Consider the following 27,840-nt stretch of genomic DNA (forward strand, 5'->3'; position numbering starts at 1 on the left):
TCACTGTACAATTTCTTACAATTTTTTGTATGCTTAAAATTTTTCAAAATAAAATGTTGAGAAAAACAGATTTTAAAAACCTTGAAGTCTTTAAAGATTTTTAAATCTTTAAAAAAAAGATTTGGAAGACCTATATGGGGAAACCTATGAAATTATTGAAAGATATTAAAGAAGACCTAAATAAATGGAGAGATTTGTTCTTACTTTGGGATATCCCAGTTATTGAAAAGATGCCAGATATCGTCAACATAATTCTGATTTTTAAAAAAGCCCAGAAGGCTCCTTTGTACAATTTGACAAAAGAGTTTAAACTTTAGATGGAAATGCAACAGGCCAAGAGCAGTCGAGACATTCCTGAGAAACCAGGTGGGGAGACTTGCCCAGTCAGATCCCATCTACGTATAAACCTGGAGTGGCTGAGATAAGGACAGACAAACAGACCAGTGCACACAGACTAGAGAGCCCCCCAAACACCCAGGCACATGTGGACACTTGATATCATGTGACCAGTGATACTGCAAATCAGTAGGGAAGAGAGCTTTTCAATAAGTTTTCAAACACATTGTCAGTAAAGTGGTGTTCAGATAATGATTACCCAGAGGAAGAAAAGTTAAAATGGGCCCTTACATTAAGATTTTCCAGGCAATAGTACTGGAGTGGATTGCCATTCCTTTTCCAACAGATCTTGCCAACCCAGGGATTGAACCCGGGTCTCCTGCATAGTAGACAGATGCTTTACCGTCTGAGCCACCAGGGAAATCCCATTAAGATCACACACAAGTCAATTCCAGTAGATTAGGACCTAAGTCTTTAATCTTAGGTCTTCCCTGGTGGCTCAGCTGGTAAAGGGTTTGCCTGCAATGCGGGAGACCTGGGTTTGATCCCTGGGTTGGGAAGATCCCCTGGAGAAAGGAAAGGCTACCCACTCCAGTATTCTGGCCTGAAGAATTCCATCGTGAGGTTGCCAAGAGTCAGACACGACTGAGTGACTTTCACTTTCAAAGACCTAAGTATGAGGCAAGAACATAAAAGCTTTCAGAGAATAACTAGAAGGCTATTTGGGTGATTTCAAAGCAGGGGATGATTCCTCAAATTCACCTACATTAAAAGAGTTGAAATGGCAACCTAAAAACTGGAAGAAGCTATTTTTAACATGTGTCTACTAGAAGTGCTAACATCCAAAATTCTAACAGAGACCCACAGATCAGTAAGAAAAAGACAACCCAAAGCAACAAGCTACCAACACAAGCAAACCAAAGCTGTAGGTGCTTCCGGGCTGGGCCTCCCCCGCTGTCACACAGCGTGGTAAGCTAGGCTTTCAGGAGTCCCCGACGTTTAGGGAACTCCCTGGTGGTCCAGAAGTTAGGACTCCAAACTTTCACTGCCGAGGCATTGGCTTCAAGCCCTGATGGGGAGCTAAGATCTTGCAAGCAGCAAAGCACTGTCCCCCAAAAAAAATTAGTTAAAAAAAAAAGAGTTGCTCTGCTCAGTGTTGTGTGGCAGCCTGGATGGGAGGAGGGTCTGGGGGAGAATGGACACATGTGTAAGTCCCTTCCTTTCCACCTGACACTACAACATTGTTAATCTTCTATTCCCCAAGACAAAATACAAAATTTAAATAAAGTCTGGGGGGGGAAAAAGAAACTGCAAAACAAAGAGCTCCTTAAATTTATGCATTTACTTTTAATTTAATTTTTTAATTGATTTATTTTATTTTTTCTAATTTATTGATTTATTTTTGACTGCACTGGGTCTTCGTTGCGGCACACAGCCTCTTCCTTGCTGCACGTGGTCTTTGGGTCTTTCTCTAGTTTCAGCAAGTCGGGGCTGCTCCTTTGGGTGGCCTCTCTTGTTGGCTCTAGAGCGCCAGCTCAGTAGCCGTGGCCCCACAGCACGCGGGATCTTAGCTTCTGGATCAGGGATCCAACTTGTGTCCGCAGCATTGGCAGGCAGCCTCTTAACCACTGGACCGGTACCAGGGAAGTCCCTTCCTGAAATTCAAATGCAAACGGTTTTGAAAGTCCCTGGGCATCAGGCACTGAGGTATGTACTGATGGACAGAAAGATGAAGACATCTTGATCTCCACCCTCAGGATCTCACATTATAATGGGCAAGACCAATGGGTAAGGCAGGCAGAAAGGCAGACGCAGCCAAAGGTTTATCCTTAGTGCTCTATGAAAACACAGTTCTTTCTGTTGTTTTCTCAGAGGAAGGAGAAATTCCCTTCAACGACCGAAAGAAGAGAGAACCAAAGAAAGCATCCTAGGAAGGGGACCTTGTCAAGCCCTTGGAGGACAAGTCACATTGAAAGAGGAAGCGGGATGAGGAGGGAATGAAGACTGCAGGGCCGGCTTTGTCTGCCCAGTGGAGTTCCCTCCAGAAGAGGAAGTAAGCCTATGGCTTCACCCGAATCATCAAGCCTTTAGCCAATCCCTTATCGAGACGGTAGAACCACTGACATACGCTGCGGCTGGATTCCCACAGACTTTCTTGGAAAGTACGTTCTCATTGGTTCCATCAAACCTTTGGCCAATCCCTTATCAAGAGGGTAGAACCACTGACATGCACTGCGGTCTGATGCCCACGGACTTTCTTGGCAAGCACATTCTCATCGGTTCCGAATCTCTGCGTGGTTCTTGGGCACGGCCACGTAGCGCAGCTTCCGGAGTAAGGGCGGCCTCTGCAGCATCCGCTCGTCCCACAGGTACTCGGGGGACAGCACCTTGCTGGGCTTGTGTGACAGCAGGTATCGGTTCAGGTGGCTCTCGTCATGCCACACGGCCTCGATGCCCTGGGCCTGGTCGGCCGTCATGGCCTGGTGGCAGGCCGTCGTGAGCCGGTAAACCTCAGGGACCGACCCCCCAAAAAAGCCTCCCGCGTAGTAGAAATCACCCTCGTCTCTCGGGATGTAGGCTCGAGACAAGGGCCGGCGCTCATAGGTGAAGGACTGGCGGTCGGCGGCGTAGAAGCCAGGGTGTAGGGTCCCGAAGAGCGGCGCCAGGATCTCCACGCCCACGTGGTCGCTGAACTTCATGTCCACGTCCAGGCACACCAAGTAGTCCACCTCGCGGAGGAAGCGCTGCCGCGAGAAGTTGCTGATCATCTCCATCCGGTGCATGGAGATGTCCTGCCAGCGTCTGTAGTTGCCGACGTGGAGGACCACCACCTGCCTCCCGTCCTGGAGGGCGATCTGGGGCACGTCCGCTGGCCGGTCGGTGAAGACGTAGTAAGTGACCTTGTGCCCCACCATGAAGTACTTCTCCGCCGTCTCCAGGAAGAGCCGCAGGAAGACCACGTATCTAAATCCAACAGGAAAGAGACGGTGGGTGTTAACAGAATCAAACAGCGCCAGAAGAATCCACCTGGGCAAAAACAGTCTGTGAAACCTTAGCCATACTTTGAGAACGTTATGCTAAGTGAAATAAGGCAACCACAAAAAGTCAAAAAGCTGTATGATTCCACGCAGATGAGGTGCCCAGAACTGGCAACGCCTTAGACACGGAAATAGAATGGTGGTTGCCAGACACTGAGGGAATGGGGAACCAGCTGCTGCTGCTGCTAAGTCACTTCAGTCGTGTCCGACTCCGTGCGACCCCATAGATGGCAGCCCATCAGGCTCCCCTGTCCCTGGGATTCTCCAGGCAAGGACACTGGAGTGGGTTGCCATTTCCTTCTCCAATGCATGAAAGTGAAAAGGGAAAGCGAAGTTGGTCAGTCATGTCCGACCCTCAGTGACCCCATGGACGGGGAACCAGCAGCGAGTGTTTAATGGGCACAGACATTTTAGTTTTGCAAGATGAGAACCGTCCTGGGGAGGGACAGTGCTGATGCTGGTATCACATCTTCAATGTGTACTCTTAAATGTGTACTGAAGTGCACACTTAAAAACGGTTAAGATGGTGAGTTTTCTATTATGTGCATTTTGTGAGTTGTGTGCGCTCAGTCGTGTCCGACTCTTTGTGACCCCATGGACTGTAGCCTGCCAGGCTTCTCTGTGCATGGAATTTTCCAGGTGAGAAAACTGGAGTGGGTTGCCATTTCCTCCTCCAAGGGATCTTCCCAGTCCAGGGATTCAGTCCCTCGAGGCTCCTGCATTGATACGCAGATTCTCTACCACTGCATCGCCCGGAAAGCCCTGTGTGCATGTTACCAAAATTAAAACTCTGAAACAAAACCATAGCCCTTCCACCAGATAAGACCCTGAGTGGCTGGTAAGAGGAGGGGTTCAGATTATTTGGTGTTGAGCAAATATTCACAACCATAAGATATTTGATTAATCCACAAGTTTGGCAAAAATTCAAATGATTGATAATATCCAAATGATGGATGTCTCCCAGCTCAGGACCATTCAATGGCTTCTTGTCTTTTTTTTTTTAATTGAGGTATAGTCGATTTACAATATTATATTAGTTTCAGGAGTACAAAATAGTCATTCCAAATTTATATAGATTATACTCCTTTTAAAGGTATTGTAAAATATTGGCTATAAAATTGTGTCATAAAGAAGGCTCAGTGCCGAAGAAGAACTAATGCTTTTGAACTGTGGTGTTGGAGAAGATTCTTGACAGTCCCTTGGACTACAAGGAGATCAAACCAAAGAATCCTAAAGGAAATCAACTCTGAATATTCATTGGAAGGACTGATGCTGAAGCTGCAATACTTTGGACACCTGATACGAAGAGCTGACTCATTGGAAAAGACGCTGGTGCTGGGAAAGACTGAAGGCAGGAGGAGAAGCGGGTGACAGAGGATGAGATGGTTGGATGGCATCACTGACTCAATGGACATGAGTTTGAGCAAGCTCCGGGAGACAGTGAAGGACAGGGAAGCCTGGTGTGCTGCGGTCCGTGGGGTCACAAAGAGTCGGGCAAGACTTAGCAACTGAACAACAACGTTGCCTGTGGTGTTCAATGTAAACAAAGCAAACAAATGACTCTAACACAACAGAGACAGACTCGCAGACACACAACAAGCTGCTGCTACCGTGGGGAGAGGGGAGGGGCGGGCAGCGCAGGGGTGGGGGCTGAGAGCTACAGACTGCTAGGTGTAAAATCGGTGGCTTCTGGGACTCCCCTGGCGGTCCGGTGGTTAGAAATCCTCCTTCCAATGAAGGGCCCACGGGTTTGATCCCTGCTTGGGGAGCTAAGGTTCCACGTGCCACTCAGCCCAAGCACTCTAGAGCCCACCTACCAAAGCAAGGAGCCTGCGTGCCACGACTCAGACCTGACACAGCCAAACAAATAGATATTAAAAAAAAAATACCATTGGGCTTTTAAAAAATAAAATAAATGGCTTCTTGTATTAAAAAAAATAATAATAAAGCAATTCACGATCCTGCAGTGGTCTACCAGGCCCTACGAGATCTGCTCTGACTTTGTCTTCTTCTCTCTCCTCTGTCCTCTGGAGGGCAGGCCAGCTCCTTGATATTCCTGACACACGCCATCCACCCTCCCCCAGGCCTCTGCAGCTTCTTCTGCCTGGAATCCTTCCCCTGCGGTGTTCACCCTAGAGGGGCATTCCGTCCTCTGACTAATGCCCAGACTGGACACGCCCCCGAGCTCGTTCTGCGGGCACTCACACCAGTGCAACCAGATGTAAAACGCCAGCAGGCTGTGCACTTGAACATGTCCATCTGACCATGTGCAAAGTACAGCTCAATAAAAAGGAGCAGGGATGGACTATTACTCAGCCATATAAAGGAACACATTTGAGTCAGTTCTAATGAGGTGGAGGAACCTAGGGCCTATTATACAGAGTGAAGCAAGTCAGAAAGAGAAAGATAAATATTGTGTTCTAACGCACATATACAGAATCTAGAAAAATGGTACTGAAGAATTTATTTACAGGACAGCAGTGGAGAAACAGACAGAGAATAGACTTATGGACACAGGGAGAGGGTGAGATGTATGGAGAGAGTAACATGAAAACTTACATTACCATATGGAAAATACAGAGCCAACGGGAATTTGCTCTATGTCTCAGGAAACTCAAACAGGGGCTCTGTATCAACCTAGAGGGGGCGGGATGGGAGGGAGATGGGAGGGAGGTTCAAAAGGGAGGGGACAGATGTATTCCTATGGCTGATTCATGTTGAGGTTTGACAGAAAACAAAATTCTGTAAAGCAATTATCCCTCAAGTAAAAAATAAATAAAAATAAAATAAATAAAAAGGAGCAAATAAACATGAAAACAAATTACTCTCTATCCCCTTGCCCAAACTTAGCTATTTTTTGGAGCTCATGTTGCCATCTGACATATTTTTCTTACACTCACACAATCTTCTTTTTTAAAATATGTATGTGTATGGATGCTCGAGGTCTTACATGCAGCACTCAGGATAGTCACCACCTCATGCTGGATCTTAGTCGCAGCATGTGGGAAAATTGAATATTGGCACAGAGAAGAATGAAAACAGGCCCCTGTCTCACACTCAGCAAGAGTAACTTGAAATGGATCGAAGACTGACATGTAGAGTAACTTAAAATGGATCAAAGACTGACATGTAAGACCGAGACCATAAGATACTTATTTGAAAACAGTGGGGAGCTCGTGCGCGTGGCTCTTTGCAGTGACTTGTTGGACATGACACCTAAACCACAAGCAACAAAAAATAAACGCGCGCCGCTACATCAAACTGAAAAGCTTCTGCACAGCAAGAGAAACGATCCACAGAGTGAAAAGGTGACCTACAAGAGGGGAGAAGATAGCCTCCCAGGGTGACAGACTGGGGAAACGGAGCACCAGCGTCTGGGCGGTGGTGGGGTTAACCCCCTGGCACAGTGGCTGGTACTGGAGATGGCGAAGTGAGCTGCCCGTCTCTAAAAGGTTGACAGTAACCTCTGGGGTGATGACTCGCAGCTGTGGGACTGCTATTTTGAGCAGGGGTTCCCAGATGACGCTCGTGGTAAAGAACCTGCCTGCCGATGCCGGAGAAATAAGAGACAGGGGTTTGATCCGTGGGTCAGGAAGATCCCCTGGAGGAGGAAATGGTAACCCACTCCGTGTTCTTGCCTGGAGAACCCCATGGACAGAGGAGCCTGGGGGGCTACCATCCAGAGGGTCAGAAACAGCTGGACACAACTGAAGTGAGTTAGCTCACACGCACACACGTCGCTGTGTGCTATCACGGTGCACATATATATATGTGTGACTTCCCAGTGACCCCTGCACAGCCCAGCCATGTGCACCTACACCCAAAGTCACTGGTGCCTCTGCACGCCCACCCACCCTGTGAGCTGAGCACCTTGTCCTGGAAAACAGAGTGGAGTGCTGCCCTGCAGCTCAGGTCGGCTCCCTGGCTCACCCTGGGTGAGTGTCCGTCACTTACTTTTTGATGGCGAACACGGTCAGCCCAATGGTGGTGTCTCTGAATTGCGCATCCAAGATGGCAGAGTCAAAGGTCCCGTCCCAGACGATGGGAGCAAACCAGGGGGTCATGACCAGCACATCCACTCTCCTGGGGAGATGAATCACAGCACGTGAGAGCAGGTCATAGGGATGTGGGCCACAGAGAAGGATTTGTCCAAAGCTGCACAGTCCGTGACCTGCAGGGCTAGGAGCAGACAGGACTCTGGACTCCCAACCCAGTGCTTTTGGCAGCATAAGCTCAGCACTGAGGACTCAACTCTTCCATCCCTTCACTGCCCTAACTCAGAGTATCTCCAGAGTACCAGCCATGTGCTAGAGCCCCTGAAACATCCTTTTGTTAGGCCCCTTGTTTCCAGGAGAAGCACAGTCTCGAGGGAGGGCAAGCACTAAGCCCTCTCTCAGCACATGGGAACTTTGCCATAACAAGAAATAGACATTTGGTCTCTGCCACAGCCCTCCCTTTACCTGCACTAGGCTTCTAGGACCCTTGGGAGGTCCTGGATTGTAGGAGCATCTTTTGTTCTGATGAGGTGACTCTGGGTGGGCTTGGGGGTAGTTCAGGATAGGGGCTGGTCACCAGAAAGACCAAGCCAGGATTAGAAACTTGGAACTTAGAACTTTCTGCCTCACATCCCTTTCTAAACTCAACATTCAGAAAACAAAGATCACGGCATCTGGTCCCATCACTTCACGGCAAATGGATGGAGAAACGGTGGAAACAGTGACAGACTTTATTTTTGGGGGGCTCCAAAATCACTGCAGATGATGACTGCAGCCATGAAATTAAAAGACGCTTACTCCTTGGAAGGAAAGTTATGACCAACCTAGATAGCATATTCAAAAGCAGAGACATTACTTTGCCAACAGAGGTCCATCTAGTCAAGGCTACGGTTTTTCCAGTGGTCATGTATGGATGTGAGAGTTGGACTATAAAGAAAGCTGAGTGCTAAAGAATTGATGCCTTTGAACTGTGGTGTTGGAGAAGACTCTTGAGAGTCCCTTGGACTGTAAGGTGGTGCAACTAGTCCATCCTAAAGGAAATCAACCCTGAATATTCATTAGAAGGACTGATGTTGAAGCTGAAACTCCAATATTTTGGCCACCTGATGCAACGAACTGACTCATTTGGAAAGACCCTGAGGCTGGGAAAGAGTGAAGGCGGGAAGAGAAGGTGACGACAGAGGATGAGATGGTTGGATGGCATCATCAACTCGATGGACGTGAATTTGAGTAAACTCTGGGAGTTGGTGATGGACAGGGAGGCCTGGCGTGCTGCAGTCCATGGGGTCGCAAAGAGTCGGACACGACTGAGCGACTGCACTGAACCGAACTGATGATCCCTTCCTTCTGGCAAGGGAGAGGGACTGGAGGTCAAGTTAACAATCAATCACGCCAGCGAGATGAAGCCTCCATAAATATCCCTTAACTGTGGAGTTCAGAGTGCTTCCAGGTTGGTGAACACAGGAAGGTGCTGGGAGGGAGGTGCTCTGGGGAGGGCTTGGGCGCCCCGTCCCTTCCCCATCCTGCCCTATTTACCTTTTAATCTGACTGTCTCTGAGGTGCATCCTTTATAACAAGCCAAGAATCTAGTAAGTAAAGTCTTGAGTTTTGGGAGCATCCCAGCAAACCATCAAACCCAAGGAGCGGGTGGTGAGAAATGATTTATAGCCCGTTGGTCAAAAGCTCAGATGACAATATGGAACTTGCGACAAGGGTCTGAGTGGGGGCAGGCTGTGAGGCTGACGGTCCAGCTGCGGCGTCTGTGCTGACTGCAGGGAGTGTCAGAATCACCTGGCGTGGGTAACCCACACGCTTGCTGTGAGCAGACAGAACAAGGTTTTCTTTCAGAGGCAGAGCTGAGTTTCCAGCCCCCTCCCCTCACAGGGGCTCTTCATGTCCTGTGATCTCTGCCCCTTCTCCATTCTTCAGCCGGCATGGACCCCTTTCACCTTTCCCTGACTCTTATTTCACGAGTGTTCATTCACTCGTTCATCACCCCGCCGGGACCCACCAAAAAAGTTCATGCCAACCTGCCCCTCCAGATGTGTGCTGACCCCCGGAAATGTATGCCACTAAAAATTGTCTGGGAGTCACAGAAAAGTAAAAGGAACCAAGCAAAATGACTGTTAATATGATAGACTTTGTTCAACCCAACATATCCAAAATATTATCATTTCAGTATGTAATTGATATATTTATTGAAGTATATAGTTAATTGACAATGATGTGTTAGTTTCAAATGTACAGCAAAGTGGTTCAGGTATGCATCTATACATATATATTCTTTTTCAAGTTCTTTTTCCATATAGGATATGACAAGATATCGATTAGAGTCTCTGGGCTATTCAGTAGGTCCTGTTGTTCACCTGTCTTATATACAGCAGTGTGCCTGTGTTAATCCCAAGCTCCTGGTACATGTTTCATGTACTAAGTGGAGTCCACTGTGCACCCCATGCGGACAGCACACCTCATCCTAGAGCAGTCCTGTTTCAAGCATTCAAGGCCACATGTGGCTGGCGGCTCTGGAAGTTCAATGAGGTGTGTATGTGGGTTCCAGAAATGACAGTGAGCACCTCCAGGTCCCCTGGCAGGGACGTGGCAGGATGTGACAGAGGCCACTCAGCTTGCATCCTGACCTGTCCTTCTCCAGCCGAGGGGCCTCAAGCAACCTCCTTCACTTCTCTGAGCCTCAGTTTCCCTGCCCATAAAACGGGGCTGATCAAAGTGGTCTCTGGGCGACTTCCTGTCCCAAAGCTCGGGGATCTAGTGCCTCAGTGACAGGCTGCCAGCACTCTCTCGGGCAGTGGAAGCAGGAGGTGTGGGCATAGGCAAGGAGGCCCAGATTAGGAGACAGACACGTGCATGTGAAGGCAGCTGGAACCATAAGCCCTCAGACATTGATGCTCATGGAAAGGCCTCAGGGATAACCCAGCCCAGACCCCAACTTCCTTCCCCGAGAAGAAACAAGAGAAGCTGCCATGCCTGGTGTGGACCTCTGCTCAGCTCCTGGTGACCACAAATTAGAGGCACCTTCCATCGGTCCTGCAGTGTGTACCAAACCCACTGAAAACTAGCCCAGCCTCCCATAGCACAGACAGAAAGGAAAGGAAAAGGGCAAAAGAAAGACTGAAACCAGGGAGTGAAGCGAGAGAAGGCAACCATAAGGTAGTGGTGGCAGGGAACCCACCGGTCGCAGCCATGGCAGAAACTCCGTCTACTTACGAGGGCTTGAGCAGCTGAGCCTTGGGGTAAAGCAACCTGCAGACAAGACACGCATGTGAGCAGACACTCACATCACCAACGCCAGCGCTGCCAGGGGCCTCTTCCCGGTTCAGTGTGCAGCTCTGCCAGGAGGCGGCACTCAGCCACAGGGGCTTCCTTCCTTCCATCCTCCCATCTTCCTTCATCCAGCCACCTCCCACCCCTCCCCAGCCCAGGGCTGTAAGGGGCTTCCCTAGGGATAAACTGACAGAGAAACTGATGGGGTGGAAATGTGAGAATGGGCTAGGAGGCTCTTCCCCCTCTCGTGCTCAGCTGAGGTTAGAGACCCTCCTGTGCTTTGGAAGTGCTCCCTGTGGTCTAACTCGTTATGAGGAAGGTCTTGGTGTCCTGCTTTATTCAGGAGTGGGAAGCACAGGGGTGGCCTCTCCCACCTGTCCACCGGCTGCATCCCACCTGGAGCCACCTCACCAGCCCTCCCTGCTCTCCTGCTGGCTCCTTCACCCTCCATGCCCTCCCTGGCAACCCTGTCAGTTTTCAACAGAGCTGAGGGCTTAGAAGCTACAGCTAGTCTACCCCGGGTAAGACCGCTGAGCTGGGACAGCCAAGAGGCCGAGGTCACGGCGGGCTCAGCTGTGACCCCACCATCTGACGCCTGCTCCCCCTGCTCCCATTCTCTTCTGCCCCTCGTTACCCTCCTCCCAGCTTCCCTTGCTCCTTCCCTCCTGATAAATCTCACAATCAGACTCAAGGGGGGTGTGAGGGGGACAGTGGAGCGGGGAAACAGCAAGTCGACTTGCCCAGACACCGCCCAAAGACGCGGTCTACAGTACCTGGGTACCTCAGGTATCCTGCAGGTGTCCAGGTGGCCGTCACCTTCACTGAGGGAGGAAAACAGAGCGCTCAGAGCTGATGGCGCTGGGAGAAGCACTGCTGTGCGGCCCGGCCAGAGCTCCCGAGGGCCATCACGTCGCAGCCCCTACTGAGGAGAGCTCCCCATGGCTGCAGAGCTCGGCCGTGTGGGCAGGTGAGGGGACCGGGGGCGGGAAACAGGGCGAAGACACCTCGGACACGATGGCCGTGTCTGGGTGCCTGGTGCCCAGTCTGCCCGAAGCGATGCCACGCCCGATGGTGACAAACCAGCCTGGGGAGAACCCCGCTCCGGAGGGGAAGAGCCATGGACGCCCAGGTCGGCCCTGCGATCCGAAGGGAAGCTCTGGCAACGGCCCCCTCAGCCCTGGGAGCCCAGCTGCCGCCCTACCTGGACTTCTTCTCCAGCAGCATCCGCTGCAGAACCATGCCGTTTTCATCCTGGCTGCAGAGGGAACAGGCTCCCAGTCACTTCAGGAAAAAGGAGCGCCTTGCTAACTAAGCGCCCCTTCAAGAGGGGAGGGGGCTAACCAGGCAAAGGCTAGGATTCCGTCCCCTTCCCACAGCCCGGCCCTCCCTGCCAGCCCCGCCCCTTCCCACCAGCCCCGCCCTCAGCAGCCCCGCCCCTCACACCAGTCCCTCCTAACCAGCCCCGCCCTCCTCACCAGCCCCGCCCTCTCCATCAGCCCTGTCCCTTCCCACCAGTCCTGCCCCTCCCTGCCAGCCCCGCCCCTCCCCCTCTCCACCAGCCCCGCCCCTTCTTGCCAGCCCCGCCCCTTCCTGCCAGCCCCGCCCCCGCAGCCAGCTCCGCCCTCCCCACAAACCCCGCCCCTCTCCATCGGCCTATCCCCTCATCAGCCCCGCCCCTTCTTACCAGCCCTGCCCTCCTCACTAGCCCCGCCCCTTCCCACCCGGCCTGTCCCCTTCGCACTGATGAAGCTCGGAGGGGCCCGGCCGTCCCAGTCCGGAAGACCAAGCAAAGTCTCCGCTGCTGGCAAGGCTCAGGAATGCCAACTTTTGTGTGGATAAAAAGGAAGAGGTGAAAGTCATTACCTTAAAGGCAGGTTCTCCCCTTGCCCCTGCACGTGGTGGGCCTCAGGGCTGCTGAGACAGAAAAGCCCGGTCAGCTCAACCCATTCATCCACCCTTCTACCCAGCAAGGATTTGCTGGGCCCCAAGGCTGGAGAATCCCAGGGACGGGGGAGCCTGGTGGGCTCCCGTCTATGGGGTCGCACAGAGTCGGACACGACTGAAGTGACTTAGCATAGCATAGCATAGCATAGCATAAGGCCTGAACAGAGGAGGGAGCGGGGCCGGACTTGACTTCGAGGTCCTGCCTTGTGGGGTCTTGCAGGAGGCTGGTCAGGAGCGCTCACCTTATCTGTTGTCGGTCAGCCAGAGACTGATGATCGCGGAAGAATTAGCTCTGGGTGGAAAAATGAGCCTTTCCCCATCTGGGTACTAATGGGGTCAGAGGGCACCCTGTCACGGACTGGCCACTGGGGATGGCTTTACATGGAATCAACACTGGTCACTGGACTATAAAGAAAGCTGAGTGCTGAAGAATTGATGCTTTTGAACTGTGGTGTTGGAGAAGACTCTTGAGAGTCCCTTGGACTGCAAGGAAATCCAACCAGTCCATCCTAAAGGAGATCAGTCCTGGGTGTTCTTTGGAAGGACTGATGCTGAAGCTGAAGCTCCAATACTTTGGCCACCTATTGCGAAGAACTGACTCATTTGAAAAGACCCTGATGCTGGAAGGGATTGGGGGCAGGAGGACAAGGGGATGACAGAGGATGAGATGGTTGGATGGCATCACCGACTCAATGGACATGGGTTTGGGTAGATTCCGGCAGTTAGTTATGGACAGGGAGGCCTGGCATGCTGTGATTCATGGGGTCGCCAAGAGTCAGACACGACTGAGCGACTGAACTGAACAGTGGTCACCACTCGTCCCCAGACCTGGGCCTGGAGCTGCTGCCAGCCATTAAGGGGTCCTCTCCAACAGAAAACAGGATTTTGTCTTTGTAGTTTTTTAGGTTTGAGAAAACATGGTAGAGAGAGGAACTCGGAATCTGTCGAGAACTGAGTGCCTCTTTCATTATAAGGACCTCCAATTCACTGCATATTCTATTTTTATTTCTGTTCTAGATCTTTCTAGAAGGAACCACCTTGACTCCAAAGACTCATCCATTACCTTTGAGACTCTTCTGTCTGTCTTCTGGGGATCAGGCTGAACACGTTGCTGGGGGGACAAAAGAGTGTGGAGTTGAGTCCTCACCAGACAGAGAAAAGCGGACAGGCTGTGGTTTTGAGGCTGAGACTTCAACACAGCATTCTGATCATTTGGTCTCTGGCTCCTGAGAAAATAGGTGTGGGGCCCGAGTGGAGCCAGTGGGACATCTCACGCGGGTGGAAGGAGAGAATGGGGTGTACAGGCAGATCCCCCAGGCGGTGCTCTAATCCCCTCTTCCCCCATTCCACCCTACTTTAACCCCATGTCATCATCCTAACTAATAACTTGAGAAATATCAAGAACCTCAGATATGCAGATGACACCACCCTTACGGCAGAAAGAGAAAAACTAGAGAGCCTCTTGATGAAAGTGAAAAAGAAGAGTGAAAAAGCTGGCTTAAAACTCAACATTCATAAAACAAAGATCATGGCATCCGGCCCCATCACTTCATGGCAAGTTGATGGGGAAACAATGGAAATAGTGAGAGACTTTATTTTCTTGGGCTCCAAAATCACTGCAGTTGGCGACTGCAGCCATGAAATTAAAAGACCCTTGCTCCCTGGAAGAAAAGCTATGACAAACCTAGACACCATATTCAAAAGCAGAGACATTACTTTGCCAACAGAGATCCGTCTAGTCAAAGCTATGGTTTTTTCCAGTAGTCGTGTATGGATTTGAGAGTTTGATCATAAAGAAAGCTAAGCACTGAAGAATGGATGCTTTTGAACTGTGGTGATGGAGAAAAATTTTGACAGTCCCTTGGACTGGAAGGAGACCAAACCAGTCCATCCTAAAGGAAATCAGTCCTGGGTGTTCTTTGGAAGGAATGATGCTGAAGCTGAAGCTCCAATACTTTGGCCACGTGATGCAAAGAACTGACTCATTGGAAAAGGCCCTGATGCTGGGAAAGATTGAAGGCGGGAGGAGAAGGGGACAACAGTATGAGATGGTTGGATGGCATCACCGACTCAATAGACTTGAGTTTGAGTAAGCTCCAGGAGTTGGTGATGGGCAGGGAAGACTGGTGTGCTGCAGTCCATGGGGTTGCAAAGAGTTGGACATTACTGAGTGACTGGACTGAACTGAACTGAATAGCTTGTAAGTATTAGCTTGTAATAGCTTGCTCATGGCCTTGGTCTCTGTGGATAGGGGACCCCAGCATCAGAATCATCTGGGGAATTGTTTTTAGAGGCAAATCCAGACTTCCTGAATCCAGACCTGAGCAGTTAGGAGGTGTGTGTGTGTGTGTGTGGAGGGGATGTGTATGTGTAGCAATCTCCATTTTTAACAGGCTCCCTAAGTGATCTGCGTACACTCTAAAGTTGAGAACCAGCCTCCTTTCTGTTTTACAGCAACCCTGCCACATAGAGCACCACACAGCATGTGGGGATCTTAGTTCCTTAACCAGGGCTTGAACCTGTGCCCCCTGCACTGGAAGTATGGAGTCTTAACCACTGGAGTGCCAGGGACGTCCCTGGGAGCTTTTGAAGCTTGCTGGAAAGTGTTCATATTCAAACCAGGATTGAATTTTAAGTTATATGCAAGCAAAAAATGTAAAAATTCTATAGCCATAAAAAATTATGAAAGGAATCTCTGAGGCAAAGTCCAATCTTTTAAAAACTTTGCTCTAAAAGAAAACTTATTTCAGAAGTCAGATGACGCTTTTCAGTCAATCAGTATCAGTTCAGTCACTCAGTCATGTCTGACTCTTTGTGACCCCATGGACTGCAGCACGCCAGGCCTTCCTGTCCATCACCAACTCTCGGAGTTTACTCAAACTCATGTCCATTGAGTCAGTGATGCCATCCAATTATCTCATCCTCTGTTGGCCCCTTCGCCTCCTGCCTTCAGTCTTTCCCAGCAACAGGGTCTTTTCTAGTGAGTCAGCTCTTTGCATCAGGTGGCCAAAGTATTGGAGTTTCAGTTTTAGCGTCAGTCCTTCCAATGAATATTCAGGACTGATTTCCTTTAGGATGGACTGGTTGGTTCCCCTTGCAGTCCAAGGGACTCTCAAGAGTCTTCTCCAACACCACAGTTCAAGATGACTCTTTTGGATGTCAATATTTATTAGTTTTGTTTTGTCTTTAAAAAAAAAAAAAAGACAAGATAAAGCATGACAAAAATGAGGGGGTGGGGAGAAGATGAAATGAAATCTAAACACAAGATGAGCTTCTCTGATGACTCAGCAGGCCAAGAATCCGCCAGCAATGCAGGAGACACAGGAGACTTGGGTTTGATCCCTTCGCTGGAGGAGGAAATGGCAACCCACCCCAATACTCTTGCCTGGGAAATCCCATGGACAGAGGAGCTGGGCACTCTACAGTCCATGGGGTCGCAACGAGTCAAACACGACTGAACACAAACACGAATAATATAGAAGAGGAGGCTGCTAGATGAAGAATCCAAAAAGGCTGCATTAGATAAAGAAGAGCAGTCAGGGACTTCTCTGGCAGTCCAGTGGTTAGGACTCGGAGCTTCCACTAAAGGCGCTTGAGTTCAATCCCTTGTCGGGGAAATAAGATCCTGTGTGCTGCACAGTTTGGCCAAAAACAACAAAAAAGAAGAGAGGTCAGACCCCAGACTCAACAGGCTGCCAGACCTGGGCACTTTATGGAAATAGGGGGAGTCCAGAGGGGATGAGCGGTTTCAGAGCTGAGTCACAGCGGGAAGCTGCAAGACATGGCCACGGGTGTCTCCAGACTCTTGAAGGCACGATCCAGAATGTGCCACACGGCTCTCAGGGCTCCCTGGGGTCCGTGGCTGACTTTATTTTTGGGGGCTCCAAAATAACTGCAGATGGTGACTGCAGCCATGAAATTAAAAGATGCTAACTCCTTGGAAGAAAAGTTATGACCAACCTAGACAGCATATTCAAAAGCAGAGACATTACTTTGCCAACAAAGGTCCGTCTAGTCAAGGCTATGGTTTTTCCAGTAGTCATGTATGGATGTGAGAGTTGGACTATAAAGAAAGCTGAGAGCCGAAGAATTGATGCTTTTGAACTGTGGTGTTGGAGAAGACTCTTGAGAGTCCATTGGACTGCAAGGAGATCCAACGAGTCCATCCTAAAGGAAATCAGTCCTGGGTGTTCATTGGAAGGACTGATGCTGAAGCTGAAACTCCAATAATTTGGCCACCTGATGCGAAGAGCTGACTCATTTGAAAAGACCCTGATGCTGGGAAAGATTGAGGGCAGGAGAAGGGGACGACAGAGGATGAGATGGCTGGATGGCATCACTGACTCGATGGACGTGGGTTGGGTGGGCTCCGGGAGTCGGTGACGGACGGGGAGGCCTGGCGTGCTGTGGTTTGTGGAGTCGCAGAGAGTCGGACAAAACTGAGTGACTGAACTGAGCACTTGTTCTAAGAATCAGATATGGGGACAGGCTGCTTGCAGAGAACTGAGCGCTCTTGCTGAGGGACGATCAGATGGAGGCTTGGTCACCTGCCAGTGACGCTGCGGGACCAGCGTGGCCCCGAGACCCACAGCATGACAGAGGCGGCTCTGAGACGGAGATGGGCGCCCAGGGCAGTGCTGCAGCCATTCAGGAGGGTCCTGTGCAAGCGAACGGCCCCCACACAAGGCATGTCGCACCCTTCCCGACCCTGCACCAGATGTGTATGTGATGAGCCTGCTTTGTTGCTCAGACAAGACTTGCTCCAGGAAGCCCCAGTAAGTCCAATGCTGGCGGGCCAAGGAGGGGTGGTCTCCCTCCCAGGAGTGCCAGGACATCCTGTACCCACTCCTGTGACAGTCAGTCACCTGTAACTGCCTGGCACGTGTCTTCTCCTAACAGACCTGACATCCTTCAGAACAAGGAGCCGTCCCATGGATACTGGCATCCTGGTGCCCTCCAAACCACCAGGCTCAAAGCAGGCACTCAGTAAACACTCACGGAGGTGAGCGTGCGGGCCTGTCCCACTGTGTGTGCACTCCATTTTCCAAAGCCTGCAATGCCTAGGCTGTCAGCCCTAAGACTGGATGCTCATCCCAGAGACACTTTCCCTGAGGGACCTGGCAACCTGGGTTTGGAGTTTGGTGGAGGGGCTGGCACCCTGGCCTTGCCACTTCATACCTTATGACCTTGGTCTCATTCCTTAACTTCTGGAGCCTCCTTTCCTGGGGTATAAAATGGGAATAGTAATGCCTGTCTTGGGCTTTCCTGGTGGCTCAGTGGTAAAGAGTCTACCTGCCAATGCAGGAGACTCAGGTTCGATCCCTGGGTCAGGAAGGTCCCCTGGAGAAGGGAATGGCAACCCACTCTAGTATTCTTGCCTGGGAAATCCCATGGACTGGGGAGCCTGGTGGGCTACAGTCCACAGGGTCACAAAAGTGTTGGACACGACTGAGTGGCTAAACCACACAGTAATGACTATCTCACAGGTTGTGGAGAGAGCCTGGAACACCCATCATGCATTCCCCTCAAGGCATCACACAGAATGAACACCCCATAAATGGAGGCTCTTTCTAACACATTTCTTTGCAAAAGTCATCAGTGACAAAGTGTATATAGCTCTAACAACTAACAGCTAAATACATATGCAATCTGCAGTCTGAAACAGTAAATAAACATTCGGCACTCACTGCACAACTGAGTCTGGGGGTAATTTCACCTTCTTGTGGAATAAGAACCAGAGTACTGAAAAAGTATTGACTAGCTTCTTTGAAGGGAATAGTTTTACAGCTGCCAGGTTTGTTTTAAAACATAAAATAGTGTATTCCAATGCAGTGAAAAGCTGTCATCTATTCTCCATAAATCTGTGTAAAGTGTGACGTGAGCCCCATGCGTGCCTGTGTGCTCAGTCACTTCAGTCGTGTCCGAGTCTTTGTGAACACGTGGACGGTAGCCCGCCAGGCTCCTCTGTCTATGGAGATTCTCCAGGCAAGAACCCTGGAGTGGGTTGCCGTGTCCTCCTCCAGGGCATCTTCCTAACCCAGGGATAGAAACCGCGTCTCTTACGTCTCCTGCGTTGGGAGGCAGGTTCTGTACCACGAGTGCCACCTGGGAAGCCCTGTGAGCCCCATTTGTTGATGTAACTGGTGTTTCTAAAAAGCTATGAGCACTGCCTTCCGGAGCCCTCCCCACCTGCAGCCACGTTTACACCCACCTCCCAGGTGAGCCCGTCACCTGCAGTTACAGCCACGCCTGTAAACCACCTGGGAGTAGAGCAAGGTGCTCGCGGGGAACCGGCGTCGCAGCCTTGCCCCGACGAGATCCGCACGATGGGAATTACGGCGCCATTCACAGCTGCTCCGGTCACTTAGGTCATGAGTCCCCTCCTCCACAAGGCCCGGGGCTGTCCCATCCTCCTTACCTGTAGAAGCCCAGAAGTACGGCAAAGAGCAGGATCAGACACAGCCAGGACTTGGTGCTGTTTCCCCAGAAATCTGTGAAGAGGAGGTCTGGGTCACCTGGTGCCTGTCACCCTGTTGAGGCCAAAATCAGGCACTGGCCAGGGACGGCCTCTCCCTCCTTTACGCTCACAGGGCAGGTGGATTGTAACCTCTCCTGGAGCCATAATCCCACTGAGCCTTGCCCTGCAGCCCCTGGGCACCTGCCTGGGCACCCCAGCTCATTGGCAGGCCCCTGGAGGCCAGGACCACGCGGACACTCCAGAGAAGCAGGTGCAATGGCCATGAGCTGACCAGCAGGGTGGGTGACGAGACGCAGGACTGTGAGAGACAAAGGTCGCAAGTCCAGCTGCCAAGCGGGTTCCCAGCCTCCGAAATACCCGAATCCCTAATGCTGTAAGGAGCTCCCACCAGGGTTACCTGCAACAGAAACAGCCAGGCCCGGGAGACCCTGCAAGGGTGCTACACTCCAGGGAACGTGCGCGTTTGAAGGAAGCTGTGTCATATGTGCTGATACAATCTTGGCTGGAGGTTGTGGGTTTAGCAAGCCCCACGCTGGCGTGCTGCAGTCCACAGGGTTGCAAGGAGTCGGACACAACTGTGCGACTGAACAACATCCTGAATAGGCCCCCACCCGCGGCCACCACACTGGGTCTCAGAGACCCAAGTCTCATGTCGCAGCGGCCTGAGGGGCTCCCAAGTTTGAACTAAGAAAACTATGTACATCGGGCTCAGTCCAGAAACATTTACCAAAGAAACGTATTTGGTCAAGGACAGACACCTCTGCTTCCCTTGACTAGGTATGGAGACGAAAATGGTATGAAGATGAAATTTCTATTCACATATATATAGCCAAGACACGGAAGCAACCTAAATGACCATCAACAGATGGATGGAGAAAGAAGATGTGGTGTGTATATATGAATATATACAATGGAACAGAACTCAGCCATAAAGAAGGAACGAAATAACGCCACTTGCAGGAACACGGATGGACCCAGAGATTATCATACTAAGTGAAGTGAGCCAGGCGGAAAAAGGCAAATCGACGGTGTCACTGATAAAAGGCCCAAATGAGTAGAAATAGATCCACAGACAGAAAACAAGCTTATGGTTATCAAAAGGAAAAAGGGGGGAGAGGGATAAATTAGGAGTTTGGGATTAACATATACACACTATTATATATAAAATAGACAGCCAAAAAGGACTGGTTGTATAGCACAGAGAGATTTACTCAATATTATATAATGATATAATATATATCATTATAATTATATATATATATATGATTATATAATGATATAATATATATAGGATATATATATAATGATATATATATATAATATAATGATATAATATATAAAGGAAAAGGAATCTGAAAAAGAATATATAAACATGTTATATATGTGTGTGTGTATATATATATATATATATAAAATACAGAATCACCTTCCTGTACACCTGAAATGAGCACGATATTGTAAATCAACTATACTTCAATAAAAAAAATAAAAATTAAAGACAAAACAAAAGCTTGAGCTTATACAAGTTTACAATGAATTTGGTAACACTGTATTATATAATTTTGTATAAACTCTATGTTCCCATATTATCAATGTTTAAGGGAACTTGATATGCCCAATTTGGGTTTGATTTAATGGATGGAGAAGATTTTCAAGTGCATAGGGGAGATTTTGTTGTACTTGAGAGCCTTCTGTTCCGTCTTGTGTGTCTGAGAGAATTAGATGAATCCAGCTTACAGTCATAGTTTAAAACAAATTATGCTGCATGGAAAAATCCAGATAGGAGCAAGTACTTACTGGAAGATTCCATTTATATATGATTCTGCTGTTACTGCTGCTAAGTCGCTTCAGTCGTGTCCGACTCTGTGCGACCCCATAGATGGCAGCCCACTAGGCTCCCCCGTCCCTGGGACTCTCCAGGCAAGAACACTGGAGTGGGTTGCCATTTCCTTCTCCAATGCATGAAAGTGGAAAGTGAAAGTGAAGTCGCTCAGTCGTGCCTGACTCTTAGCGACCCCATGGACTGCAGCCTACCAGCCTCCTGCATCCATGGGATCTTCCAGGCAAGAGTACTGGAGTGGGGTGCCATTGCCTTCTCCAATATATGATTCTAGGGAATGCAAATTGATCTGTAGTGCCAGGAAACACAACAGTGGTTGCCTGGGGATGGCGGTGGGCAGAGCATGGCAGAGAGAAGTTGCAAATGAGCACAGGACTCTTTGGGGGGGTGAGAGTTATATTAATTATCATAACTGTCATGATGGGTTTTGCAGGTGTACACGTCAAAGTTATTAGATTCTATACTTTCTAAATTAAAGTGTAGTTTGTTACACGTCTATTTACGTCTATAAAGCTGCTTTAAAAAAAAGAAAAAGAAAAGAAATGCATCCAGATTGGAAAGGAAAAAGCAGATCGGTCTGTATTCCCATACTACATGTTCATCTCTGTAGAAAATCTGATGGAATCTATTAAAAAAAAAACTATTAGAATTAACAAGTGAGCAGGTGAGTTTAGCAAAATGGCAGGACACAAGGTCAGCATACAAAAACCAATTGTTATTATCAACAACCTCAGATATGTAGATGATACCATTCTAATGGCAGAAAGCAAAGAGAAACTAAAGAGCCTCTTGATGAGGATGATAGAGGAGAGTGGAAAGCTAGCTTGAAAGTCAACATTCAAAAAACTAAAATCTTGGCATCTGGTCCCACCACCTCATGCAAATAGGAGGGGAAAAGTGGAAGCAGTGACAGACTTTATTTTCTTGTGTACAGATTGGCGATCTGTACACAGAAATAATGAACTTCGTTCCATGTACAAACATTAACTGCAATGGATCATAGACAAAGATATAAGAGCTGAAACTATAAAACATTTAGAAAAAAATAATACAACTTTTATGGCCTTGGACTAGGTAAAGATTTCTTAGATACAACACCAAAAGCAATATCCAGAAAAGAGAAATTCATAAACTGGATTTAATCAAAATGAGTAACTTCTGCTCTGTCAACAACACAGGAGAATAAAAAACAAATCAGCCAGGAAAATATTATTTCCAAGTCACATATCTGATAAAGGAGCCCCATCTAAAACCCAATTGTATGAAAACACACACATATTATTTATATTGTTGTGATGGACAGGCAGGCCTGGTGTGCTCCAATTCATGGGTCGCAAAGAGTCAGACACGACGGAGCAACTGAACTGAACTGAACTGTTCAGTCCCCCAGTCATGTCCAGCTCTTTGTGACCCATGCACTGCAGCACACCAGGCCTCCCTGTCCCTCACATCTCCCAAGGTTTGCCCGAGGTCATGCCCATTGCATCGGTGGTACCATCCAGCCGCCTCATTCTCTGACACCCGCTTCCTTCTGCCTTCAATCTTTCCCAGCACTGGGGAGTTTTCCAACGAGTCAGCTTTTCACATCAGATGACCAAAATGCTGGAGTTTCAACTTCAGCATCAGTCCTTCCAACTAGTATTCAGAGTTGATTTCCCTTAAGATTGACTGTTTTGATCTCCTTGCAGTCCAAGAGACTCTCAGGAGTCTTCTCCAGCACCACAGTTTAAAGGCATCAATTCTATACATAGGGTTAGCCAAAAAGTTCATTCAGGTTTTGCAATAAAATCTTACAGAAAAACCTCTGGCCAACCCAATACATATATGTATGATCTGAACACACTTGACTTCATTAAAGAAGATATAGAGATGTCAAAAAAAAGTTTATGAAAAATGTTCATCATTAGTCATTAGAGAAATGTACGTTAAAATCACAGTAAAAGAAATTTCCTGACGGCCCAGTGGCTGGGACGCTGCACTTTTACTGCCAAGGGTGCTGGTTCAATCCCTAGTCGGGGAACTAAGATCCCACCAACCATGTGGTGAGGCTGAAAAATAAATTAATTAAAATTAAAAAGAAATCATTTTCAAGTATAAAATAACACCACAGTAATATACTGTTATATATCTACTAGAATTTAAAAGGTCAATAATACCAAATGATGGTGAGGATATGAAGCAACCGAAACTCTCTGTGATAACCTAGACGAGTGAGAGATGGGAGAGAGGCTCAAGAGGGAGGGGACAAGCGTGTGCCTTTGGTTGATTCATGTTGATGTGTGGCAGAAACCAACACAATATTGTAAAGCAATTATCCTTCAATTAAAAATAAATAAATTAAAAAAAATGTTTTTAAGAAATTCTCATATGCTTGTGTGGGGGGGTTGTAGTATTACCCAACCGCTCTGAAAAACAGTTAGGCATTTCCTACCAGATGACCCAGCCTTTTCAGCAGAAATGAAAGCGTGTCCGCACAAAGACTGGTGCAGCAGCTTTATTTGTCACAGCGAAGAATTCAAATGTCCATCAACAGATGGAAGGATATGCAAATCGATGTGTGCCTGCACCCCAGCAGAAAGAACGAACTGGATACACAGATCTGCGTGGAGGATTTGCAAAATAACGAGAGGCCAGATGAGAAGGAGTCATTACTGTGCAGTTGCCTTTATATGAAATTCTGGAAAGTGCACAGTAGTCTATAGGGACAGAAAGGGGGCTCTGCCTTGTGTGGCAGGGTGGGCAAGGTGGAATGGGGCACAGGAGGGCAAGAGGAAACTGTAATGGTGACAGATTTGTTACCCCAGTTGTGGCGATAGCTTCCCGGAGGAACACACATGTTGACATTTATCCAACAGCACACTTTGAATACATGTAGCTTGTTGTTGCTGGGTTTTAGTCGTTAAGTCATGTCTGACTCTTTGGGACCCCATGGACTATAGCCCACCAGGCTCTTCTGTCCACAGAATTCTCCAGGCAAGAAAACTGGAGTGGGGTGCCATTTACTTCTCCAGGGGATCTCCCTGACCCAGGGATGGAACTCTCAATTATATGTCAATTATTCCTGAAGCTGTTTTAAAAATAAAAACAATGAAGCCACAGCGAGATCCTGCTTCTCACCACCAGATGGAGAAAAGAGCAGCGATGATGGATGCTCTGCGGGAGGGACTGAGTGGACTGTGTGGCCCGCACCTGCTCACGCCTTGGTGTGGCACTTTCTCAAGGCAGGGTAGGAGCCGGGAGAAGGGCAAGCAGGCATCTCACCCCTAAGAGGGTGAAAACTGACCCTTGGGGCGCAAAAAACCTTGGACATCAATGATGTGTGGCCTTCCAAAGCTTAACCTGACTCAATAGTGAAGTCGCTCAGTCGTGTCCAACTCTTTGCGACCCCATGGACCGTAACCTACCAGGCTCTTCTGTCCATGGGATTTTCCAGGCAAGAGTACTGGAGTGGGTTGCCATTTCCTCAATAAGATCTTCTAAAATATTTTCCATTACAGTGCCGTAGTTGTGTGTGTGGAGGTGGGGGGTGAGCAAGAAACACCGCTGTAGAGAGTAGAAGAGGGTAGAACCCACAACGAAGGCAGATCAGACAGTACCTGCCCAGAGGCAGATTCAGCAAGTGACCTTGCAGATTCGGTTCGGAGCAGCTACAGGGCTGAGGAAGCTGCACACGAGTAGAGTGACTGGTAGGCTTTGTATGTGAGGGCAAAGGACCGGTAGCAACCCAAGGGTTCCTCTGGGGCGGGGTTGGCGGGGGCATGCTGATTAAATTGGCTTTGGTGTGTCCAACAAAGCATACTCTACAACCGTTAAAAGAAATGCAGTTGGAATTGATAAGTCATGCTTCAAGCAAAGTACAGAACAGTACAAGTAATGTTCTACCCACTGTGTAAGAAAAGAGGGTGGAAAGGACATGTAATCGTACTAACTTACATTTACATTAAAAAAAAAAACCTAAAAGGCAGCAGCAAGGAGATCCAACCCATCCATCCTAAAGGGGATCAGTCCTGGGTGTTCACTGGAAGGACTGATGCTGAAGCTCAAACTCCGATACTTTGGCCACCTGATGCAAAGAGCTGACTTATTTGAAAAGACCCTGATGCTGGGAAAGATTGAAGGCGGGAGGAGAAGGGGATGACAGAGGATGAGATGGCTGCATGGCCTAACCAACTCAATGGACATGGGTTTGGGTGGACTCCAGGAGTTGCTGATGGACAGGGAGGCCTGACGTGCTGTGGTTCATGGGGTCACAAAGAGTCGGACACGACTGAGAGACTGAACTGAACTGACTGAACTGAAAAGGCAGAGCAAGAAATAAATGCAAAATGTTGTGCATAAAGAGCAGGGGAGCAGTGTTCGCGGTGGCCAGGTGGACGTGACATGCAGTTTATCTCCTGAAGAGTCATTGTTATTTGTTAACCAGGTAATGTACAATGTGTTAGTCGCTCAGCCGTGTCTGACCCTCTGTGGCCCCGTGGACTGCAGCTCGCCAGGCTTCTCTGTCCATGAGATTCTCCAGGCAAGAATACTGGAGTGGCTTGCCATCTCCTTCTCCAAATATACAATAATGACATTAAATAAACATGTAAATAAACCAGAATAACATGTAACTTTTTAAATCCTGGAGAGGAGAAAAGCCCAAGTTTGACAGAAGATTTTCTTAATAGCCCTAAATGGAAGCAAATAAATATGACCCAATGAAGTGCTATGCATGGTTAAAAAGAACCACAGACAAAGTCAAAAGAAACCAAAACGGAGAAAAAAAATGTTTACAACTCATGTCATAGAAAAATCCTAATTCCCTTAATAATACCTCCTATGACTTAATAAATATAAGCAATTATTGAACTTTTCTTAAGGGCAAAGTGTGTGAGATGACAATGCAGGTTGAAAGGCATTCTGCCTCGTGATAGGAAGGGTGGGCAGATAAAGATTGTTTGAGACTCCAGTTCTCACCCACTGGGTGAGCAATGAGGTGTTGGCTGTGCCCTGGTACTAAGGTGTGTGCAGGACCAGGTGAACAGGAACAATGGCCGTGACCAGAGCAGGGGTGCAGCAGAATGTGACGTCTGTACATCGCTTACATTCTTCTTTTGACCTGTCTGCCTCTGGCGCCCCTCCCTTTTCGTCTGAGCATCTCTTTAGAGAAAATCTTGGAAAAGAAAATCCTCTATACCTGAGCCCTCCAACCCTTCTCCAGAGTCTTCTTAACCCTCACTAGCCAGCCTTTCACTCTGCATCTCACTGAAGCTTCCCTACGCAAAGCCTCCAAGAGTCTCAGCTCTCTAATCCGATGTCTTCGTCCTTGTCTGAGTTAACACATCAGCTGCAGTTGAACTCTTTGGGATGTTTCCCTTCGCTCTTCCTCATCATGTAGCATGAGAACTGGAGGCTCCAGGCGTGGTCCTGGGCTCCCTCCTGCACCCGCACTCACCACCCAGGGGCTCCTAGAGCATTAAATATCGTATCTATGCTGATGACCCTGTAGTCATATCTGCAGCCTTCACCGCTCTGTGGACCTGCGGACCAGGAAACTGGAATGGCCATCCCCACTGAGGACACATCAACCTTATCATGGCCAAACAGGACGTACAGGTCCCCATCACCACACCTCCAAGGGGCAGGCTTCCTGTCTGAGGATAGGGCATCACCATGCACATAAAGGTCCGAGGCTGAGACTTCCCTGGTGGTCTGGGGTTATGAATCTGCCTTCCAGTGCGGGGGACGGGGGTTCAGTCCATGGCTGGAGAACTAAGGTCCCAGAGGTCATTATTGCTGTTGCTAAGTCGTATCTGTCTCTTTTGCGACCGCATGGACTGTAGCCCGCCAGGCTCCTCTGTCCATGGGATTTCCCAGGCGGGAATACTGGAGTGGATTGCCATTTCCTTCTCCAAGGGGTCTTCCCGATCGAGGGATTGCACCCACATCTCCTGCATTGGCAGGAAGATTCTTTACCACTGAGCCCCAGGGAAGCACAAGACCCCACCTGCTACAGGGCAATTAAACCCACGAGTCACCAGAGAGAAGCCCGTGCACCCCAACGAAAGATCCCGCGTGCCACGAGGAAGACCCTGTGTGTCACAACTAAGACTCAACACAGCCAAAAATAAATAAACATTTAAAAAAGTCTGAGGCTGGGAATTCCCCAGCAATCCAGTGGTTAAGACTCGGAGCTTTCACTGCCGGCCCCAAGTAGGAGCCCTGGTTGGCCGCCATAAAACAAAACAAAACAAAAAAACCCGAGGCATCTTTAACTCTTTCTTTTCCTGAATTCAGTTCACCATCTCACCATGCAGTTCCAACTTCAAGATGTATCCCTGATCATGTGGGAAAAGCTTTGGCAGTTCTTCAAAAAAAATCAAACATATAATTCTTTATCATCCAGCAATTCTGCTCATGGGCATATACCCCAAAAGAGGTAAAAGCAGAGACTCAAACAGATATTTGGACACTGGTGTTCACAGCAGAATTATTCACAAGAGCCGAAAAGAAGACGCACCCCAACATCCATTGATGGATGATGGATAAAGAAATCGTGGGGCATCAATACTGTGGAATGCGAGCCAGCCTTATAAAGGCTTGTCGTGAGATATAACAGGGTCTTCTCTGGTGGCTTAGACGGTAAAGAATCTGCCCGCAATGCAGGGGACCCAGGTTCGATCTCTGGGTTGGGAAGATGCCCTGGAGAAGGAAATGGCAACCCACTCCAATATTCTTGCTTGGAAAATCCCATGGACAGAGGAGCCTGATGGGCTACAGTCCATGGTGTGGCAAAGAGTCGGACACGACTGAGTGACTAACACTTTCCCTTTCATGAGATACAACATGGATGGACTTCAGGGACATCATGCCAAGTGGAGTAAGCCAGTCACCAAGGGCAAATCCTGTAGTTTTCCACTTCTCTGAGGTCCCTAGAGGAGTCACATCCTT

At 48.8% G+C, this 27,840-nt stretch overlaps 1 protein-coding gene across 1 annotated transcript; it reads right to left on the reverse strand.

The window, feature by feature from the left end:
- Nucleotides 1-1,713: 1,713 nt before the first annotated feature.
- On the reverse strand, nt 1,714-19,721 carry ABO (ABO, alpha 1-3-N-acetylgalactosaminyltransferase and alpha 1-3-galactosyltransferase). Its single transcript, XM_055541780.1, has 9 exons — nt 19,682-19,721; nt 19,011-19,083; nt 13,656-13,703; nt 12,512-12,559; nt 11,850-11,903; nt 11,422-11,469; nt 10,592-10,627; nt 7,329-7,457; nt 1,714-3,300 (listed from the first exon to the last, which is right to left on the reverse strand). Exons 1-9 carry the CDS (start codon nt 19,719-19,721, stop codon nt 2,610-2,612), a joined length of 1,167 nt encoding a protein of 388 aa, XP_055397755.1. The 3' UTR covers nt 1,714-2,609.
- Between the last annotated feature and the right edge of the window lie 8,119 nt (nt 19,722-27,840).

The sequence above is a fragment of the Bubalus kerabau genome, chromosome 11 (assembly GCF_029407905.1).
Source record: "Bubalus kerabau isolate K-KA32 ecotype Philippines breed swamp buffalo chromosome 11, PCC_UOA_SB_1v2, whole genome shotgun sequence".
Lineage (NCBI taxonomy): Eukaryota > Metazoa > Chordata > Mammalia > Artiodactyla > Bovidae > Bubalus > Bubalus kerabau.

Coding starts and splice junctions, on each gene's coding strand:
- ABO (XM_055541780.1), bottom strand. CDS start 19,721: ATGAGACTTGGGTCTCTGAGACCCAGTGTGGTGGCCGCGG. Junction 19,084..19,681: donor ACCCAGTGTGGTGGCCGCGG/GTGGGGGCCTAT, acceptor TCCTCTTCACAG/ATTTCTGGGGAAACAGCACC. Junction 11,470..11,849: donor CTGCTGGAGAAGAAGTCCAG/GTAGGGCGGCAG, acceptor TTCCTCCCTCAG/TGAAGGTGACGGCCACCTGG.